General features: G+C 42.5%; 1 protein-coding gene across 1 annotated transcript in view; it reads right to left on the bottom strand.

Moving 5' to 3' along the window:
- LOC132872403 (transcription factor TFIIIB component B'' homolog) overlaps positions 1 to 20,510 on the bottom strand; it is a 39,124-nt gene extending 18,614 nt beyond the window's left edge. Inside the window, 19 exon segments of the mRNA XM_060907194.1 lie at positions 1,832 to 1,886; positions 1,988 to 2,274; positions 2,370 to 2,403; positions 2,518 to 2,812; positions 2,920 to 2,993; positions 3,135 to 3,315; positions 3,414 to 3,477; positions 4,221 to 4,388; positions 4,507 to 4,710; positions 4,856 to 5,146; positions 7,475 to 7,603; positions 7,810 to 7,864; positions 7,987 to 8,081; positions 8,205 to 8,338; positions 8,655 to 8,780; positions 17,580 to 17,636; positions 17,792 to 17,895; positions 18,031 to 18,631; positions 20,269 to 20,510. Of these exon segments, the coding sequence (XP_060763177.1) occupies positions 1,832 to 1,886; positions 1,988 to 2,274; positions 2,370 to 2,403; positions 2,518 to 2,812; positions 2,920 to 2,993; positions 3,135 to 3,315; positions 3,414 to 3,477; positions 4,221 to 4,388; positions 4,507 to 4,710; positions 4,856 to 5,146; positions 7,475 to 7,603; positions 7,810 to 7,864; positions 7,987 to 8,081; positions 8,205 to 8,338; positions 8,655 to 8,780; positions 17,580 to 17,636; positions 17,792 to 17,895; positions 18,031 to 18,631; positions 20,269 to 20,510 (3,196 nt within the window).
- Positions 20,511 to 23,163: the final 2,653 nt, after the last annotated feature.

Genomic DNA, 23,163 nt, shown 5'->3' on the forward strand with positions numbered 1-23,163 from the left:
GTGATGAACTAGCTCGGTGTTAAAGGATATGGGACATGGATTTTTTTCTGGGTATAATTATGTATAAAGGACATAAGAAATGCCATCTAAATCACTGCAGGGCGTCAAAAATGTGAAAATCACCACATTATTCAACTTTTTTATACATCAGCGTAAAACAATGATTCGTTAATTAGCTAGGTGGTCACGTGACCCGTGACGTCACAAAAACTTTCCAAGGAGCCAGCGCTTGGGAATCTAAGGTTACCGAAATGGACACCATCGACAGTGATATTCCCGATGTTTCACAGAGATGTGAAGTTAGACCCTATCAATTCGAACTGATAGCTGGAAATTCACATGAACATGGATCTTGTCTTTACTCTGACGGGTCAGATGATTCTGAGAGTGAGAGTTCATTCAATCCCCATGAAACTGAAAGCTGTCGGCTCGATAACACTTCCTGGTAAGTTAAAAACAATTCTGCTCAAAGGCTAGTGATCTGTTGAAAGAAGTATTATTTTTGTATCATACATTGAAAGTTCATCATAGATCTAGCTAAAGTCCGTTGCAAGCTAGGTTTTTTTTGCTGAAATTTTTCGAGATTGATTGAGATACAATGCTTCCAGAGTCCGAGATGAAAACATTCAAAATGGCGAAACGCCATCACACAGCCAACAACACTATGCCATTTCTAATAAGAATTAAAACAATAGTAGAAATAAAATAATAAAATGAAATAAAAGTTAAAAAAAAAAAACTCTTCTACAACTTCACTACAACTCTTCGATTCGGTACGTAAACAAAGAAGGACAGATACAAGAGTAAATGAGTCAGAATTATGATAATCAATAATTGGTACACCCAAAATTATAATACTAATCCTTACCTCGGCTTTCAGTCGCTTAGCGAATGCACCTCGTGGTGGCCGTAGCACTTCGGGTTTCACTCCGCCGTCTTGTTCCTGAAGTGGGACGTTGGGAACGACTCCATCTTTAAGTAGCCTCTTAAATTTGGCTTGGCAATTAATATCGCTCAGTACCTGAGTATTAATGTTGAAAGAATCCTCAGTGAAATGGTCCGAACACAGTTTGTGGGAAACAGTAGGTGCAAAGTTTTTTAGTGAGCCCACACTTTCCTCAGCTTCGGGTCCTTGGGGAATGCAAAAAAACTTACTCCAGGGCATTTCCCATTGGAATTATTGCAACCATAAGCAGCACAATACACCATGATGTTCAAATGTACGTTAAAGACTATAAAAACAATTTTCTTGTCATCCACTTCTCCATTCATCTACCCGCTTGTGCTGTGCCCGAAAGTTTTTGTGACGTATGATCACGTGACAGCGGCTCTTCCGGTTGTAAAATATGCATATCGGAGCTCGAGCAGAAATGCCATATAATCATCACGAATATAACGATTTTGCTGAATTTAATAGATGATTTTGTATTTGTTGATCCAATTAATTCATATTTTTAATGGAAAGAAACTGATATAGCGTGCATTTATGTTTCATGTCCCATGTCCTTTAACCTTCTGTCATGTTATTTACCCTGTTGATAGTGGGTGGGGCTTGCTGAGCGATGAACAAGCTTTTTATCTATAGCCTATTAACTAAAATGGGGCAGTCGAGCAGTAACGTTAGTCCAACACAGTAGCAGAGACGGTTTCACATAAAGGCAGCAACAGCCACCGTCAAATGGTGCTGCTGGAGTCTTGTTCTCGGACTCGACTCGGATCAACAGTGGTCTCGACTCGAAATTCTCTTCATGACTTGGACTCGAGGTTTTGTGACTCGACTACAACACTGCAATCGACATGCAAAAGCAAAATCACAACTGAATTATCTTACCCTCTGGTTTTAAGGAGGTAGAAATGTCCCTGAGGTTTGAGATATCTGGCTGTGCCTTTAACAAAAATATAAGCAACGTATTACAGATAATGAGCAAAGCTGATCATAATTATCCCTTTATGTCAATACTGATAATATTTAGGCTTCTCTGCTCACCAATGCAGAGTCTGTTAGCTCCAGTTCTTCACCGTTCCTTTCCTCACAAGAAGCGCTCTCATTTGTTCTTTCCTCACGCCCCTCAAACACACGTTCAACCTCCGCTTCTTCATCGTTATCCTCCAAGAGCTTGCTGCATTGAAGTGGAAGAGAGCGCTCCGTGTTTAAAGATAAATCCAGAGGACTCAGAGATGGATCCACATCTGCACTTTGGTCTGAAGCATTAAGGATCATATCCACCTCTTCACGAGATAACGCCACCATTGGCCTTCTTTGAAACATCGGACCTTTTTTTGTGGCAGAGGATTGGGGTTTTTTTTAGGAGGAGGACATGATGAATAACCAGAAAAAGATATGCATGTTATTTTTGTGGTAGACTTACTATCTAAATCACGCAGGCATGAAAAGTCAAGGTTCTAGAGAGAGAGAGAGAGAGAGAGGGGGGAAAAAAAAGTCAGTTATTTTCACGGAGACAATTTATGGTGCTTGTACCAAAATTCTGAAAGGTGCATTAGGGTGATCTGTTTCACCTCATTCAAAGAATTGTCACTCTCTTCAACTTCTTCAGCCTCCTGAGCGATCGACTCTAAGAGAACCATTGGACTCTCGGGTTCAGCTTCATCCTGATCCATCATTCCTTTTCTTCTTCCCGTCTGTCCAGTAGTGGACAGGTTGAGGTTGCGTTTCACTCTTCCCGCTGTTTCCATTCTTGTCTGCTGAGAAGAACTACTCTCAGTGCTCAGTGGAGAAGCAGGAGAGCTCACAGAGGGCTCCAATTCATTATTTTCGCAGTGGACTTTTGAAGGACTGAGCAAATTTTGCTGCCTGTAATATATACAGAGGAAAAGGGCAGTCAAATCAATAAAATTTTGGAAAAAAACGACTAAAAACCTGGGTGGATATAGTATTTGAGATGATGAAGAGTGATGTGCCTTGGGGGGGTCTTTTCCAGCACAACTACTGCTTGCATACGGAGCCCCTCATCCTCCAACGGACTGTGTGCTGTCTACAACGATTAAAAAAAAAAAAAAAAAACTTGAAACCCAGAAGTAGCAGTGATTGATGAAAAATGTAGAAAGGGGGGAAAAAAAAATAATCCCTTCATCAGACCACCCAAACTTTGCATCCAGGACATCAATGACCGTACCGTCAGAATGGATTCATGGTTATTCTCATCATGACTCTCCCTTTCAACTTCAGCAGAAGTTTCTGGTTCATTGCTTTTCTTGCCTCGTGCTGTAGCCAGGTTAGGCAAAGGCCTCCTACTTCGCCTGGTAGCTTTTGGTGGAACGTTATCTGCTACTTCAGCCGTGACTGGAGGGTTTAACCTAGCCAGTTGGAAAATAAGAATAAAACAGGAAATGTGTCTAAAAGTAGAACATCTACAAACGTGAATTAGAGCATTCAGGGCAGAAAGATGTGTTACTTTTCAGCCTCCTGTAAACCTGAAGAAGCTTCTACTTCTGCAGTTCCTTTTTTTTCTACTGTACCTGGGGAAAAAAAAAAAAAAAAAAGTACGTTGAAAAGCCATGAGTAGAGGATTAAGAAGACTAAGGTGGGGTTTACATTAGACCTTATCAGCGGATCATCAGATTAACGTTTTTAAAACGATTCGCGTGCACACAGCAACGCCAATACACGGATACGCTCGGCTCCGCAGGCATCCTGCGCTCCAAATCACTCCGCCCTGAACAGCGAGTGCCCTCTGGAGGGTGCGCACTCCGGCCCTGCGCAGCTCACAGAGCGCGCGAGTGGAGCGCACGAACAGTGATTCGGGACTGAGCCGCTGTGTGTGTGATCCCAGTGCATATCACTTACCACTTGCAAGTGGAAGGATGGCAAGCCTAAAGACAATCATAACTACACAATGGGCAGTATTTGCATCAGTATTTGCAGTATTTTCATACTTTTATACTCTTTAATGAAAGGTGATACAAGGCGGAAGTCCGCGCCGTTTTTCAGCAGTCGCGTCACATGACCAACGCCAGCGAATCAGGAAGGTGGATGTCACAGTGACGTTGTCCAATGACGACGCCAGCTAGAGCTCAGCACAGCATATCCGCGTATTCTCAATGGTTTACACAGCACCGGATCAGACACGATCTGGATTGAATACGTGGACGCTGGCGGATTCCCGTTTCCCGGCGTTTTAACGTAAACGGACAGTGCATCCGCGAAGAAAACGAGACAGATACGGTCTAATGTAAACTTGGCCTAAGTGGAAATGGCTTACTTTTCAGTGCCTTTTTTCTCTTTGTGTTCTTTTCCTTCTTGGCTGGTTCATCTCCATCCAAATCACTGCTTTTGGTTCGTTTTCTTTTCTTTTCAGTAGCACAGCCATCCTCATCCATAATGCTGCTTTCCTCGTGTTCATTAACACTCTCTTCTTGGTCACAAACAGCTATCAATTTCATGACGCATAGTCAAAAGTTGTACAATCATCCTCTTCAATGTTGCGTACTCATCAAACCACACATGCAAGACAATTACGTTTTTTAAACTCTGACTTTAACAACAACCTTTGAGTGATTTCTTGAGTTACTTGCCCTTTGTTCCCTTAACTGGCTTTTCATTTTGCGTCTCGCCGACACTCTTGGAGAGTTTGCGCCTTCTTTTCGAAGCTGAAGTACTTCTTTCAAGTTCATCCTCCTTATTTATATTTATAGCGTCACCCTCAACATTGAGGTTGCTTTCACCTTCAATATCATCCTTAGCGTGGACCTCTAAAACGACAAACAAAATTTACTAAAACTACCTCAAATGCCTTACCATTTTAATGAATAGAACGATTGCCCATGACTATGGTGCCAAAAATTATAGAGTCGACTGGACATTTTTACTGGACATTCTGTCTTTTGATGTGCATACCTTTTGTTGTTTCCTTGACACATTTTCTTTGCCTTTTTCTTTTGGCTTGGTCCTCAGTGGAGGTGTCGTCTTTATCCTTGCTGACATCTCTTGTACGTTTGCACTTCTTTTTAGCAGGGACAGAGGGATCAGCTTCTTTTACATTAGATGTATTCTCATTTTCTTTTTCTACACTGGCATTCCTATCATCATCATCATCCAAGTCATGATCATCCATGTGGAAGATGCTGTCATCATCGTCGTCATCACCACCACCACGCCTCTTAACACACATTTCATCTGACGTTTTTCCTAACGAATGAATAGACAAACATCTTGACTACTTTAATAGCTTAAAAAAACATAGCTGTACTAAGAATCTATTTGGCTTCTTAGACTTTGAAATAGGTGGGGTTGTTATTTTAAGAATTTTGACTTTTCCATGTTTTACCCCCCCAGAAACATGGAGATGGTCCATCTATGTGGGAAAATGTCAAATTTTATTAAATTGAACCTTGCTAACCCCCCTGTACATACCCTCCGAAAGTTTCCACTCTTACAATATGACAAAATACATTACAGTGCTGTTTGATATTAGAATGCTGCTTTTTTTAATGTGCTTTAAAGTTATCGATGAATGCGAACCTCTTCAGGTATGCCACTAGGTACGACTACAACATTTTCAGTGCAGATGATCATTATTTTAAGGTAATAAGCTTAGCGATAAGTAACCTTACATTCAAGTAAATTAAACATACGGTAATTCTGCTCTTTTTCAGCAAGTTTTAAAGTTATTGATGAATGTCACACTCTTCAGTAATACCTCAAATATGAACCATTTTTAAGCACAGAGGATCATTACTTAAGGTAACTAATTTAGTTTTAAGAACTAGTATGCACAAATGATTCATATCTGAATTATATCTCCCAATGTATTAAATAGTCATTATTTGTATTCTTGCAGGTAAATAATGGCTTCTGTTGCAACACGGTCAAAAGCTAAGAAGATACGAGGTGCAGTAGAGTACATAGAGCAGGCTGAGTTCCCTTCTGGGATGCTTCCAACAGGGAAGGACATCATTCAGAATATGCTCGATCTGCTGCGGCCGAAGCGTGCTGGTCAAGCACAGAGATCCAGGGATGCTGCTGCTCAGTTGCTGGCAGAACTTGTTCAAGAGCCCTGGTTATTTTGTAACTTGTACACCATCCACACCAGACATATAAAGAAGCATATCTTGAAACTTTATGGAGAATTTGTTACTCTGATTCAAACCCGTAAACAGAGACAAAATGAGGGTTTCGAACAACTCTTTTTGTGAGAAATAAATGTTATTACTGTGATTTTTGATGTACGGAAGCCGTGAGAGGCCCTTCATATAATCTTTTTTTATTCACCTTTTTTTATTCACCGAGAGAACGACATAATTAATTCAGGATCTCAAGAAAACAACACAACTAATTCGAGATCTCAAGAAAACAAAACCGTTATTTCGAGATCTCGAGAAAAAACAATTATTCCATGATCTCGAGAAAACAAAACGATTATTTCATGATCTCAGCTGGTTCACTGTATTACGGAAGCCGCGAGAGGCCCTTCATATAATCTTTTTTTTTTTATTCACCTTGTTATCCCGAGATAACAACATAATTAATTCAGGATCTCGAGAAAACACAACAACTAATTCGAGATCTCGAGAAAACAAAACCATTATTTCGCGATCTTGAGAAAACAAAACAATTATTCCATGATCTCAGCTGGATCACTGTATCTCCGTCGGTAGAGAAGAAGCCGGGCCAGTCTTCTGCGGAGGTGCCGCGGACTAATTTTGAAATGATCCCTTATTAAAAGACTGAATGCAATCTCTCCCTGTGTCAACCCCTGATCAAAATATTGCCTTATTAGGTGATCGATTATTACAGACATTCTAATGACCAAAGTTGCGTCTATACAGAATGAGAAATAGCCCCAAAGTCAGCATATCACAAGTCTCTTGGCGCACCTGAATGAACCATTTCTCAGCTGTTTACTCGAGATCATGAAATAATTGATTTGCTTTCTCGAGATCACGGAATAATTTTGTTTTCTCGAGATCCTGAATTAATTATGTCGTTATCTCGGGATAACAAGGTGAATAAAAAAAAAGGATTATATGAAGGGCCTCTCTCGGCTTCCGTATTGAGGTTATATTTAAGAGTTATTTCCGTTAAGGAATGCTTACATTAGTGAAAAAGGCAGTTTTTGACGATTTGGAGGGGTTATTAACTTCAGAGGGTATGTACAGGAGGGTTAGCATTTTTCAGTTGGCCAAATATTGGTATTTCCATACTTAGATCATCTCCATATTTTGGAGGGGGTAGAAAAATTTTTTTGGTCTAACACCCCCCAATTTGAAAAGGCTCATATATATTCCATTATTTATTACCTCCGCCAACTTTGTTGGAGGAAGTTATGTTTTCACCTCCATTTGTTTGTCTGTTCCCTACATAACTCAAAGTAGTGAACGGCTTTTGATGAAATTTGGAGGAAAGGTGAGCCGTGGGCCAAGGAACAACTGATTAGCTTTTGATGCAAATCCGGATATGTGGCTTGGTGGAGGTATGCACTCTACTGAGTGCCCTTCTAGTCATAGCAAGTGTTACCTTTGGATTTCCTTGCTTGCCTGGTTTTTGGCAGTATCAGTCTGACAGAGTTTCTTTTGTCTCGATCTTTTGCCAAAACCTTCTCCAGCAAATAGCTAAAGAACTCCTTGTCATAGGGTCGCTTGTTTCCTTCAGGGTGAGAAAAATAGCACACAGACAAAATACTGTATTTAAAAATAAATAAATGCGACTGCCTGTCATCATGAAAGAACATTATTTTACTAGATGACATTTATAAAACTACTATTTGGTGTTTATTCTTTCTGTAATGCACTATAATCAAAAACTGCATTAATCATGTATTTGTGATGCTGGGGGGGGGGACCCTCACTCACTCATAGCTTTGTCTAGTCTCCATGGGTTGACTCTCTCCTCCTTCTTAAATTTGTTCTATAAACAACGTAATTAATAAATTAATTCTACACAAAAAAGCATTAATTAAAGCACTATATTGCTACCAGCTACATCATGGAAAAATAGAACTTGGAAGAAACCGGCAAAAAAGGAAACACCTTAATTGCTGCACGGCTACGGTTGGTTAACAAATGGCCGATCAAAGAGAAATCCGTCCCAACCATACTAATAGCCAAGAAGAATAAGTCTGTCTCTGAAACAAACACACACACTCAAGCTTCAGCAAGAAGAGAAAAGACCGATTTTATAATTGTGACAGCTTTTACCAAACAAACAAAAAGCATGAAACTATGAAAAGATATTTTGGCTGTTCTACCTCTGACTGACCAGCTCTTGACGTAGTTTAGAGTCCTGAAGCTGGAGTACGTTGTAGTAGAGCCGCGCTCAAACAGGGCAGTCGACTCCTCCACCACTTTGGTGTTCGAAGGCCTTTGTACTCGCACTGTTAAACTGAAATACATGACAATTACATTAATGGCATTTAACAGACGCTTTTATCCAGAGCGATGTACAACATACCCAGAGCAGCCTGGGGAGCAGTTGGGGGTTAGGTGCCTTGCTCAAGGGCACTTCAGCCATTCCTGGTGGTCCAGGGAATCGAACCGGCGACCTTTTGGTCCCAAAGCCGTTTCTCTAACCATTAGGCCATGGCTTCTCCGAATACAAAATGAGTTGATATGATTTTAAGAATAGTATGTTTATTTATAAAAAAAATAATAATAATAAAAAAAAAATGGCACTGTGACTGTAGCTGATGTAACAATACCTTTCTTCATCCAGAACGATCGATCCGTCCGCCGCCACTCTGACCTTCGGCACCAGCATTTCTTCATTTTCAGACTCTGCTGCTGCTTCTTCTTCTTCATCCTTCTCTGCTGTTTTAATTTGTTGCCTGAATAGTTTTATCAATGTACTAGTTTAGTAAAATAACTTCTGAAATTGAAGTTTAGTTTGAAGATATTTGAAATTTCTAACACTTCACTTTGGGATAATCCATTTTCTGAGATCATATCAAATAATGCAACTTCTCATTACACACAACCGCTTTCAGTTTGGTATTTGCCTTTATCCACTATTAACATTTCAAATTACTTGATGTTAATACTTGAATTTGCCTTCGTACTCCATTAATTCGTGTGAGGTGAGATGGAAGATCAGTATTTCACTCGGCTGTATTGAGAACTTACCTTGAATAGTTAACAATAATGTTCTTCTAAGAAAGAAATGAGCAGAGATAATGAGTGCTTTCAAGATTTACAGATCCTTTTACACATCGAAACTCCACAAATGTACAGTACATTCAGCTTCTATTTTAAATTTCACTTTAGCAATGTCCTAGTTTTGTCTTAAGCTGTTGTGCAGGATTCTGGTTAAACTGACACTTGTCTTATCAAATCTATCAACTCTTCAGTATGGACTTCAAAGTTGCTGAAATACTTTGCATACTGCGAGTGGTTTAAAGCTAGATGGCCTTTCGAGTTCATAAAATCTGTGAAATTTGGTCAGTGTGATATGTTATTTCTGCAATATCTAAAAAAAAAAACCCAGAACATTCTGTGGCTGGGAAGTTATTTAATTCGAGGGGATTCCCAAACAAATAACTGCATGAAATTGCTTGCTTCGCGCAATCAAGCAGACAGAGGAAGTCCGTGCACGCATGCACAGGTTTATCATCTTCTTCTTTTGGGTTTTACGGCAGCTGCCATCTACAGGTTTACCTTGACCGTGCACTGACAGTTACATCATTCTGTCGCTAAACGAACAGCTGATCACACCGACAGGGATGTGATTTGGGGCTGGTGAAATTATCTGAAAATTTTAGCCGGGGGGCTAAACAAATTCAACCCAATTTAATGGTCAACATGCAACTCTGACACACACACTCTCGCTCACTCTCACACACACACACACTCGCTCGCTCACTCACTCTCACACACACTCTCACTCGCTCACGCGCACACACACGCTCGCTCGCTCACACACTCTCTCTCTCTCTCACACACACACACACACACACACACACACACACACCCCAAAGAACCAGCGCGAGCAGGGCCTGCTAGCCCTGCACCTTGTGACGTAATTCGCCCCGAGGCGAGCCGCGGTTTTTCTCCAACCATTCCCAGCGGAACTTTTTTTTCACTATTCTGTCGATTTCTTTAACTCGATTTGCATCTTTACGCTCGATCATGGAGGCTGCCATCTTTCAACTCTTTGTTTGAAGCGAGCTTACGTACAGCTATCTAACAAGCGCGTTCATTGGTTGTTACAGAGCGATGAGCCAATCACGTACCTCGTTTCATCTCATTGACGTAATTACGTCATTTACGCAATTACGTCAATGAGATGAAATGAGGTACGTGATTGGCTCATCGCTCTGTAACAACCAATGAACGCGCTTGTTAGATAGCTGTACGTAAGCTCGCTTCAAACAAAGAGTTGAAAGATGGCAGCCTCCGTGATCGAGGCGTAAAGATGCAAATCCGAGGCTTCCATCTTTCAAACAAAGTCGGAACGAATAGGATACGAATGTGGATGAGGGAAAAATCGGAAAAAAATTTTTCTTCAAGTTTTGAGGTGAAAAAAGCGGAATTCCGCGAATTCGCGGAAAAATCACATCCCTGCACCGAGGTGCTCGCTGCCCGCCGATATTTATTAGTTTGGTCCTGCGTTTCCTTTCCTTCACAACACAACATCTTTTCTTCTCACTTTGTTACTGTAGTTGGTCTTCCACGTTTCATTCACACACACACGTCCTCCATTTTCCTCTCGTTTCAAATTTGTATCCCACAATGCCTTGCGTGAACGGGGAAAGCCCACCACATGATGCATGACATAGTATCTTGAATTGCATCATGGTGAAGCAGGTAAAAATAGCAAAGAATTTAGTGCCACGTGACCTTAAATTCATTAATTGTTCCATTTTAAAAAACCTAATAAAATTGGAAGTCTGTGATTTGAATTCAGTAGCTTTCGGTCCACTAAACAAAAATAACTGGGTGTTGGGGAAAATTCTTTTTATGACCTACACTTGAAAAATCTGAAAAGGTAGTATACCTTTAAAAGTTGTACACAGAACTGGACTTTGCTCAGTCATGAACACTGACACCCTCTACAGGAAGGGTCAGAGCAGACTACTTCCTGAGGAGGCTCGGGTACTTCAGGATCTGCTGAAAACTGCTGCTGATGTTCTACCAGTCTGTGGTAGCCAGTGTCCTCTTCTGTGCTGTAGTGTGTTAGGGAGGCAGCATTAAGAAGAGACGCGCTGGATGGCTCGACAGGCTGGTGAGGAAAGCTGGCTCTGTGCTGGGAACTGAGCTGGAGTCCCTTACATCAGTGGCAGAGCGAAGGGCCCTGAGCAAACTGCTCTTAACCATGGACAACGTTCACCACTCTCTGCATAGCGCCATCATCAGGCAGAGGAGCTCGTTCAGTGGCAGACTGTTGTCCCTGCCCTGCACCACGGATAGATTCAGGAAGTCTTTTGTCCCTCAGGCCATTAGACTGTTCAACTCCTCCCGGCTCAGCAAAAATAACACTATGTTCACACTGCAGGCTGAAGTGACTCAAATCCGATTTTTTCGCCCATATGTGACCTGTATCCGATCTTTTATTGACAATATGAACGACACAGATCCGATTTTTTCAAATCCGACCCAGGCCGTTTGGATATGTGGTCCTAATTCCGATTCCTATCCGATCTTTTCATATGCGACTTCAGTCTGAACCGCCAGGTCGCATTCATCCGACTTACACGTCATCAACAAGCCACAAACGTCACTATTCTGCGCTGAAGTAGGCGGCGGGTCTCTCAAAAAAAGTTACAACAACATGGCTTTGATGTTCCTTTGAACGGAGGCTGCAGTCACTACCCCGCAGAACGCCTGAGCCAAAACCCTTGCCCTCTTCCTTCTCAACCTCCTCCTTAACATCAGGCTATTGTGCATGTTCTGGCTCCGTCGCAACAACTGCATCATCGCCAGGTACTCCATGCTGGCTACTGTCATACACAGGAAACTTTAGGTTACTTCCGTAAACACTGACCATGCTCACCGCGTGTGACGTCGTCATATCCTGCAATGCGCATGCGGAACACTTTTAGGTCGCTTTTCGTTCATACTGAGGATCACATACAAGTCGCATATATTTGTTAATGTGAACGACCTCACAAAAAAAAAAAATCGGATTTCACAAAAAAATCGGAATTGAGCATTAAGCCTTGCAGTGTGAACGTAGTGCATGACTGTGACTCTGCTGTACTCAGGACTAGTTACACTGCTCTTTTCATGTCCATTGCACTTTTCTGCTGTTTACACAGATGTACATTATATGCATAGATGGGTATATACAGATATTTGTAGATAAGCTGGTATGTTGTACTTTACCTTATTATATACTGTTATAATGTACCTACTTGCTTATATATTATACATACTGCTATATATACACACACTAACTTATTATATATCACATACTATCACACTATTACATATACTATATGTACTGATATATACTTTAACTATGCCTATCATGTAATATACTATGCTTTTTATCTACCATATACCACTAAACACACTGCACATGTATGTAACTGTCCACAAAGTATTTGCACTGCTCATTACACGCTTATTTGCACTGTGACTGGTTACTGCCAACTGCACGACCTCACTACCTCCCACACTGAGAGCTGTATATTCTATTACTTGCTCTTATTCAAAAAGTCAAAGTCCTTCCCATGCCTTACAGTACCTGGTATTCCTAGGCAGTCTCCCACTCAAGTACTAACCAGGCCCAATCTGTATGGTGGCGCATCAGGCGGCGCCGATCTCCGTTTCCATAGCCCTCGGCCTCTCGTCTATTACATAACTAGGGTTACAGTGGGGGGCTAGTCCTCTGGTAACCACGAGAGTTTAACTCCCCATGCACATCTGTATTGCAGCGTGCTTTGCCAGATGGTAGTAGGTACCATTTTTATGATGGTCTTTGGTATGACCCGACCGTGAATAGAACTCATGATCTCCCGATCGAGAGGCGGACACGCTACCACTAGGCCACTAGTCGGTATTTGCTCTTATTGGTAATGTTTTATTTCTTTTGGTATTTTGTAATTTAGTTTTTTTATATGTATAACGCCATTTAGTTTTTGTATTGATCTCGTGCAATGTGGAAATGTTACGGGATACCTTGAATTTCCCTCTGGGATTAATAAAGTATCTTAGTCTACCTTATGTAGTCTGACAGAAGAAACTATTCCTCTAATTTTCTGGACATAAATTAGATTATATTACATCTCATACACAGCCCTCTCAATATATTTCTGAGAAAGGGGCAAGTAAGATAGAGTAGTAGGCAGAGGTTAGGCCAGGGATCCCAGCAGTAATTGAAAAAAAAAAAAAAATAGAGGAATGTAAGAAACTATCAGCATGGAATATCAACTGAACTATCAACTGAAGCTGTTGAGATTTTAACATTTAAAGATGCTCTAGAACACATTTTTTACATAGATTTAACATAGAAAAGCAACAGAATTTAAAGGAACAGTCCACCGTATTTCCATAATGAAATATGCTCTTATCTGAATTGAGACGAGCTGCTCCGTACCTCTCCGAGCTTTGCGCGACCTCCCAGTCAGTCAGACGCAGTCAGACGCGCTGTCACTCCTGTTAGCAATGTAGCTAGGCTCAGCATGGCCAACGGTATTTTTTGGGGCTGTAGTTAGATGCGACCAAACTCTTCCGCGTTTTTCCTGTTTACATAGGTTTATATGACCAGTGATATGAAACAAGTTCAGTTACACAAATTGAAATGTAGCGATTTTCTATGCTATGGAAAGTCCGCACTATAATGACAGGCGTACTAACACCTTCTGCGCGCTTCGGCAGCGCATTGATACGGAGCTCAGATATCGATGCGCTGCCGAAGCGCGCAGAAGGTGTTAGTACGCCTGTCATTATAGTGCGGACTTTCCATAGCATAGAAAATCGCTACGTTTCAATTTGTGTAACTGAACTTGTTTCATATCACTGGTCATATAAACCTATGTAAACAGGAAAAACGCAGAAGAGTTTGGTCGCATCTAACTACAGCCCCAAAAAATACCATTGGCCATACTGAGCCTAGCTACATTGCTAACAGGAGTGACAGCGCGTCTGACTGACTGGGAGGTCGCGCAAAGCTCGGAGAGGTACGGAGCAGCTCGTCTCAATTCAGATAAGAGCATATTTCATTATGGAAGTACGGTGGACTGTTCCTTTAACAATAATGTGTATCTATTTGATGCCATATTTTGTAATCTATGACATAAGTGGCAAAAAAAAATTGTTATTTATAAAAATTAGACGAAAATGTAGCTTTGAAGAATATACTCGCCTAAATATTCCACTGATTGTTATAATATAACAATAGTATCCATAGTTCATCTCATTTGTTTATTTTTTTGTTTCGAGTTAATATGTCAATACTAATCTAATATAGGACACATTCATTTTTCAAAAATCATGAATATGAGCAGAAATCAATGATTCAGTAATATTAGATATATACATATGTACAGCAAATATTGGAGATATTTGATTTAAACCTCTCTCTTTTTGAAAGGTTTCACTGCAGAGGAGTTTAATGCTCTTTTCTGGGGTGCATTCTGTGATCTTTCCTCCAGTTTTCTCTGCTTTTGTTTCTCTGATCTTTCCTTCTGCTTTTTCTGATGTTCCTGCAGTGCTCTTTTGGATCATTTCTTGGCTACTCTGTTCGCATGAGCTTTTGTTTCAAGTTCTGTATTCACCACATTCATTAATCTCTTCTTGGATCCAACTTCCTCTCTGGCTAAGCGCAACTACGCTTTCCACGACATAGTGAAATAAGTTCAACGCATTAGAAACAAAAGCACGAACGGAGTTAAAACACGTTTTCTAGCAAATGGGCGCAGCCATATTGTTTTCTCGTTCTATTGCGTACAGTCTCACGGTATTTACATCAATTTAACTTCCGAGTGTTCCCGAATGTCAACGAGAACAAACGAAGCTGACGAAAACATCGCTAAACAAGCAAACCAAATCAGAACGTATTCTGCTGGTCATTTTACTTAAACATATTTTTAACGGCTATACAAGAGATTTAAAAAAAAAAAAAAACACTTTGGCTAGAAAAATAGCGTAATTCCGCTAAATAGCGGACGTCTGGAATCCATGTTAAGTGTAAGCTGAGCGGAGGCTGCGTTAGCCGCCACTGCAATGTATAAAAAAAGAGGGGGGTCCGGGGGTACTCCCCCAGAAAATTTTGAAAATGTAGATGTTAAATGGTGAATTTTGAGTGATCCTGAATGCAAAATTTAATTTTTATGAAGTATAAAACTTATGAATTTCAATTCTTTGAAAAACCACTGTGAGTAGCCGGCAATGGAGCATTTGTAGGCGGCAAAATCGCCGGTTGCCGGCAGTTATTGAGAGGACTGCATATACCAATACCGCGAGCTGGCCTAGTGGTTCACATGTCCACCTCTTGACCGGGAGATCGTGAGTGCTACTAATGGTCCGGGTCATACCAAAGACCATCATAAAAATGGTACCTACTGCCATCTGGTAAGGCGCACCACAATACAGATGCGAGTGGGGAGTCAAACTCTTGCGGTTACCAGAGGACCAAACCCCCCCACTGTAACCCTAGCTACGTAATAGGCGAGAGGTCGAGGGCTACTGAACTGGAACTTGGTACCACCCAATGCACCTTAAGGGCCTGGTGGTTTAGTTTGGTCCTGCGTTTCCTTTCCTTCACAACACAACGTCTTTTCTTCTCGCTTTCTGTTACTGTAGTCGGTCTTCCACGTTTCATTCGCACACTCATGTCCTCCATTTTCCTCTCCTGTTTCACATTTGTCCGTTATCTGGGGTGCACATAAAAGACACTCTGACCTGGTCCCATCACACCGGGGCCCTTGTAAAGAGGGCTCAGATGTGCGTGCACTTTCTGCACCGGATGAAGGCGGCACATCTCCCCCCTCCAATTCTCACCACTTTCTACAGAGGCACTATAGAGAGCATACTGACTTGCTGCATCTCTGTCTGGTCGGGAGCCTGCAGGGCCTCTGACTGGAAGTCCCTGCAGAGGGTGGTGAAGACGGCGGAGAAAATCATCGGGACTTCACTTCCTCCGATATAGGATACTGCAGAAAAACGCTGCCTGACCAGGGCTCGCAACATCAGCAGAGACACCTTCCACCCCCACTATGGACTGTTCTTGCTGCTGGTTTCTGGAAAGAGGCTATGCAGCCTCCGGAGTAGAACAGCCAGGTTCTACAACAGCTTTTTCCTACATGCCATAAGACTGTTGAACCAAATTAATCCCCCCACCACCACCTAGGCAATATACTTTATATTCAGGCAATACACTTTATATTGTATATAGGACTTTATACACAGTTTTCTGGGTGGCACGGTGGTGTAGTGGTTAGCGCTGTCGCCTCACAACAAGAAGGTTCCGGGTTCGAGCCCCGTGGCCGGCGAGGGCCTTTCTGTGCGGAGTTTGCATGTTCTCCCCGTGTCCGCGTGGGTTTCCTGCGGGTGCTCCGGTTTCCCCCACAGTCCAAAGACATGCAGGTTAGGTTAACTGGTGACTCTAAATTGACCGTAGGTGTGAATGTGAGTGTGAATGGTTGTCTGTGTCTATGTGTCAGCCCTGTGATGACCTGGCGACTTGTCCAGGGTGTACCCCGCCTTTTGCCCGTAGTCAGCTGGGATAGGCTCCAGCTTGCCTGCGACCCTGTAGAACAGGATAAAGCGGCTAGAGATAATGAGACGAGACACAGTTTTCTCAGGTAATATACTTGCTGCTGTTTCGTTCTGCACTACACTGAGCCAAAGCAACAAAATCTCATTCTGATGTGTATTGTTTGATGCAAATCTGAATGACAATAAAGAAAGTCTAAGTCTAGTACTGGAACGGGAGCCTGCCTGGGAAGACTAGGTCTTGGCATGGGAGGGACTCATATGCCTCTGTTTTCAGTGCTACTCATGGGATTTTGATTTGAATACTGGCTTGGGGGAAAAAAAAATCCTGAAGACTCATCTCATCATCTCTAGCCGCTTTATCCTTCTACAGGGTCACAGGCAAGCTGGAGCCTATCCCAGCTGACTACAGGCGAAAGGCGGGGTACACCCTGGACAAGTCGCCAGGTCATCACAGGGCTGACACATAGACACAGACAACCATTCACACTCACATTCACACCTACGGTCAATTTAGAGTCACCAGTTAACCTAACCTGCATGTCTTTGGACTGTGGGGGAAACCGGAGCACCCGGAGGAAACCCACGCGGACACGGGGAGAACATGCAAACTCCGCACAGAAAGGCCCTCGCCGGCCACGGGGCTCGAACCCGGACCTTCTTGCTGTGAGGCGACAGCACTAACCACTACACCACCGTGCCGCCCATCCTGAAGACTTACAACTTTAAAAAGCTGTGGTTGACAGTAGGGGGCGTGGCTACTATTATTTAAATCAGGGATCAGAAAATGCCTGTTCGAGTGCCTCTAAAATATAAAGGATATTTTTCATACTGATCCATCCTTTACCAAGTTCATAAAAATACAAGTGCAAGAGCTGCACGGCTGTGACTAATGATAAAAAATAAATAAATAAATAAATAAATCTGACATTACAAAGATTTGCTGTGTGCAATGATGTGATGTAACTTACTTGGGTGAAGGTGGAATAATGGTCTCTGCTTCATTCTCCTCATGCACTACTGAAGGTCTGTTAGATTGATGGAGGACCGCAGATGATTTTGTATGTAAATAATTAAAAGCACAGTTTTGCGTAAAATTAAAAATCATGACATGATGCTCTAAAAAGCACAACAAAAACACACAGATTTTGGTTATTTGGGAAAAAAATTAATAAGTACCTACCTCAAAGGGCTGGTATTGGGTAAGTAATAGATAAGGTCCCTCATAGTCATTTTACTGCGGTCCAAGGCTGTGTACTGTTTAGGACCAGCCCTTCTCTTCCCCATCTAACGGATGGAAAAAAAAAATCAACTTGATAAATATGACCTCACTGGTTCTAACTGCATTTTGCAAGAGATTTATATTCAGGACACAATAATATATAAACAGTTTAAAATAAAGATCTGCAAGGTTCAATTTACCTGAATATCTTTTCTCCGTTCAATCTTCATAAGTTCCTTCAATTTCAGAGCCTTTAATATCCTGTCTGTGTCTAAGGATTTATCAGTCATCTCAGAAGAACACGCCTTATCAAAATGGGAAGGTTTAATGGAAACGGAGGACAGAACAGATGAAGATGGACATTCAGAGGGTCCTGTTTTTTGTGATGGTTGCTTAGGAACCTGACCAGGTTGTGGAGATGGTGGAGAATCCTCCACTGACTTTTTCCTACGGACTGGAGACTTTTGAAGACCAGAGGTGGAAGGAATACATGGAGATGATGGCCGAGTCCTTGTGGAAGACTGCACAGGCGGTTTTGTAGGAGATGTGGATTTTCTAGGTGTCCCTGATTCAGGTAGATCATTAGAGATTATTGAATCTGAAGCCGGAGCTTCAGAAACCGAATCATGTTCTTCATTGGGCAGGGGTGATGGAGCCGAGCTAGGTATACTGGCACAGGGTCGAGTTCGAGGTGCAGATGTAAGTTTGGGCCTGTGGAGTTTTGGAGCAGCTGAGATCCTCATTCTTCTCTGCGGAGCTGCAGATGAAGTGGTAGCTCCACTAGAGGGTGCTCCATTATTTCTACATTAAAGTGCATATCACGGGTAAATTCAGGAGCAAGATCAATGTAATTCTCATATTTTATATTAAACTTTGGTCAAATATCTGTCACATTTTGCGCAATACCAGAAACATTCAGTTGAAATCGAGCCATTTGAGGCGAATTGGTCCGCCTCTGAAAAAACTTGGCATTCGGATTTCCCAGCAAACATTGATTTTCGTGACGTCGCGTGCGGGACACCTCCTTCTGAATCCTACGTCAGCGCTGGTTTGTTTATGAGAAAACGACCTGGTAGTTTTCTGCAAATTTCTTCAACGTTATCGCGTAATTATTAAAATGGTTAACAGATGTATCGTAGGAGGCTGTAGCAACACTAATCTTGATGGGATTAGTACTCATCGTTTTCCAAAAGACCGGACAATGAGAGAGAAATGGGAGCGCTTGGTCTACACAGGCTGTGCACTGAAACCGTGCAAAGCTCGCGCAGCCTGCTGGCGCTTCCGCAGGTAACGTCACGAATCTGGCTCCAGACTCTCTTGGGATTTTTCCAGACGCGTTTTGTTATTTTATTTTTTTCTGCTGTAGACAGATGGCCTTGTGCAAAATTACCCTTCTGGATGAGTGTGTAAAGTACGGAGCCCCTCTGGTGACACGGGTGGAAAAAAATATATATTCCATGGCCACGAGTTAATAACGCGTGGGAACGAGATCCTATTCCGTAGCCACAACTTGTTTAATGCGTGGGAATGAGATTATTACGTGGCCACGAATTAATAACGCGTGGCCATGAGAAGTGTTAGTCATTTCATCAGATCAACAGAGTGTTTTAATGTACAGCCCTGATCCTAGTTGAGTTATAGGTTTATAATCTTGAATATAAAAGTATAATTACCTGTATTTATTGCACAATTGACGGCCACTCAAAAACTGGACATCATCCCATCAGGCTGGAACTTGAATCATCTCATGGCCACGCGTTATTAATTCGTGGCCACCCAACAATCATCTCGTTCCTATGCATTAAGCAAGTCGTGGCCACGGAATAGGATCTCGTTCCCACGCGTTATTCACTCATGGCCACGGAATATTTTTTTTTTCACCCATGTCACCAGAGGGGCTCTGTAGTAAAGGGACATTCTTTCATCTCATTATCTCTAGCCGCTTTATCCTTCTACAGGGTCGCAGGCAAGCTGGAGCCTATCCCAGCTGACTACGGGCGAAAGGCGGGGTACACCCTGGACAAGTCGCCAGGTCATCACAGGGCTGACACATAGACACAGACAACCATTCACACTCACATTCACACCTACGGTCAATTTAGAGTCACCAGTTAACCTAACCTGCATGTCTTTGGACTGTGGGGGAAACCGGAGCACCCGGAGGAAACCCACGCGGACACGGGGAGAACATGCAAACTCCACACAGAAAGGCCCTCGCCGGCCACGGGGCTCGAACCCGGACCTTCTTGCTGTGAGGCGACAGCGCTAACCACTACACCACCGTGCCGCCAAAAACAAAATGGAAAAACAAAATCCAGAATATGCACTTTAAAAAGAGTGAGCAAAGAAAACTTTCCGTGTACCATCATATAATCAGTGAGTCAGCATGCATGCTCATATTTTCTCATAATAGTCCTTACCAGGCAGGAAATACTTACTGGTTCATCGTTGAAGGTATTTCAGGGGCATCTTTCATACCCACATCCTCAGAACGCTCTATAAGTGCAACATTTTCCTGGTGAGATGGTCCTGGTCTTCCCACTACTACTTCTTCAGCTTCAACTGCTGGTAAGGTGCCACCTGCTTCCCTCACCCCCTGGGAGACCTGTTGACCCTCTGTACCAGTTCGATTTCCAGGCCTGAAGTTCGGTTTAACGCTGATTCTTGATCTTCGCATCATCCTGAAATAACAGAAGAGCTTTCTAAAAAGAGAGGAGAGAGAGAGATGATTTGAGATGGGATTTTTTTTTTTAAATAAATAAAGTGAAATAAAAGTCCCAGCACAAACACCACACCAATATATGAGACAAAACAAAACACAAATAAGACATAAAGGAGCACGTGACTAATCCCAGTGACGTCACTCAGTGTGGTGCACTGTCATATCTACTAGATAAGTGTTTAATGTGAAGATTTATATAAAAGTAGACTGAACAGAGAACTGCTAAAGGGAGAGGGAGCTTTAAGACACTCTTTAAAGTTAACAGCATCTGTTATTTGCTACTTTAGCACTAATTTATCCGGGCTGTGGTAAACTGGGCTGGTCTGCTGAGACAGCACACTGAGACAGAAAGAGACTCCAAACCTGACCACAAACACACGAAATGTTTAAAATAATTGACAACCAGACGACATTATGACTCACTTTAACACCAAACCGCTATTAAAACGCTGAAATATGAAACCAAACGCTGAAGTTTTATAAAAACAGCTCAATTTCAGCCGGCTTTTTTCTCTCTCAGCACCACACTAGCCGGCTCACAGCCTTCACACTGCTGCACTCAGCTGAGGAACTCTGTTTCAGGGGATTCTGGGAAATGTAGTTTCGTTTCTGTCCATTTGCGTGCTGTAGTCGGCTAAAAGACTACATTTCCCATAAGTCATAGCGGTAATTGATTGCGCGCACGTGCTACAAACCTGAGCTCTGTACTGTATGATCTGACTATTTCTTCATGCTTGTGTTGAGCGTGATGTGTTTATGATCAATGATAGGACTTAATCTAGAATTATAGAAGATGTGCCTCATGTAGATCCAACTTACTTATTGGAACCAGATAGATAAAACTTTATTAATCCCTTTGGGAGGGTTCCCTCAGGGAAATTAAAATTCCAGCAGCATAATTAGAGAATAAACAGAGAATAGAAATAGAGAAAACTTCTAGATAAATTAAGTTTTAACATATACAGATATATAAAAAAAATAAAATATGAAAAGGGGCGGCACGGTGGTGTAGTGGTTAGCGCTGTTGCCTCACAGCAAGAAGTTCCGGGTTCGAGCCCCGTGGCCAGCGAAGGCCTTTCTGTGCAGAGTTTGCATGTTCTCCCCGTGTCCACGTGGGTTTCCTCCGGGTGCTCCGGTTTCCCCCACAGTCCAAAGACATGCAGGTTAGGTTAACTGGTGACTCTAAATTGACCGTAGGTGTGAATGTGAGTGTGAATGGTTGTCTGTGTCTATGTGTCAGCCCTGTGATGACTTGGCGACTTGTCCAGGGTGTACCCTGCCTTTCGCCCGTAGTCAGCTGGGATAGGCTCCAGCTTGCCTGCGACCCTGTAGAAGGATAAAGCGGCTAGAGATAATGAGATGAGATGAGATGAAAAGGGGCGGCACGGTGGTGTAGTGGTTAGCGCTGTTGCCTCACAGCAAGAAGTTCCGGGTTCGAGCCCCGTGGCCAGCGAAGGCCTTTCTGTGCAGAGTTTGCATGTTCTCCCCGTGTCCACGTGGGTTTCCTCCGGGTGCTCCGGTTTCTCCCACAGTCCAAAGACATGCAGGTTAGGTTAACTGGTGACTCTAAATTGACTGTAGGTGTGAATGGTTGTCTGTGTCTATGTGTCAGCCCTGTGATGACCTGGCGACTTGTCCAGGGTGTACCCCGCCTCTCGCCCGTAGTCAGCTGGGATAGGCTCCAGCTTGCCTGCAACCCTGAAGAACAGGATAAAGCAGCTAGAGATGATGAGATGAGAAAATATGAAAAGGAAAAATGGTGGCACGGTGGTGTAGTGGTTAGCACGGTCGCCTCACAGCAAGAAGGTCCAGGTTTGAGCCCTGTGGCCGGTGAGGGCCTTTCTGTGTGGAGTTTGCATGTTGTCCGCGTGGGTTTCCTCCGGGTGCTCCGGTTTCCCCCACAGTCCAAAGACATGCAGGTTAGGTTAACTGGTGACTCTAAATTGACCGTGAGTGTGAATGGTTGTTTGTCTGTGTGTGTCAGCCCTGCAATGATCTGGCGACTTGTCCAGGGTGTATCCTGCCTCTCGCCCATAGTCAGCTGGGATAGGCTCCAGCTTGCTTGTGACCCTGCACAGGATAAACGGTTACAGATAATGGATGGAGACATATTTAAGGAGTGTGTGCTTGGGTTGTTTTGAAGCCCAAGCTGTACAGGATGTCCCAGAATGTGCACAAATAGGTCACAGGATAAAGGTGATGATGATGAAGACATGATGTGCTATTTTTGTCAAGTAAATTAACAAAGCTCTCACCTATTCAATAATATTAGTTACATACTCCTTTAGTTCCAAATACTGTAAATTATTTATTATAGAAACTCATTATGATAACTTTTGATTTCATTTCTTCCATTAATATCGCAAATTTCTGAAAATTTTTCATTGGTTTATTTATTTATTTTTAGCTTAGCCAATAGCTTGCTTTGGAGGCCAATTCAATACCTTGAACTCTTTGCCATGCTCCTCAAACCACTCCTGAATGATTTCTGCAGTGTGTCAGGACACATTATCCTGATGAAAGAGGCCACTGTCATTATGGAATACCATTGTCATAAAGGTGTGTACTTGCTCTGCAACAATGTTTAGGTAGGTGTCTAAATAACATCCAC

The sequence above is a fragment of the Neoarius graeffei genome, chromosome 24, assembly GCF_027579695.1.
Source record: "Neoarius graeffei isolate fNeoGra1 chromosome 24, fNeoGra1.pri, whole genome shotgun sequence".
Classification (NCBI taxonomy): Eukaryota; Metazoa; Chordata; class Actinopteri; order Siluriformes; family Ariidae; genus Neoarius; species Neoarius graeffei.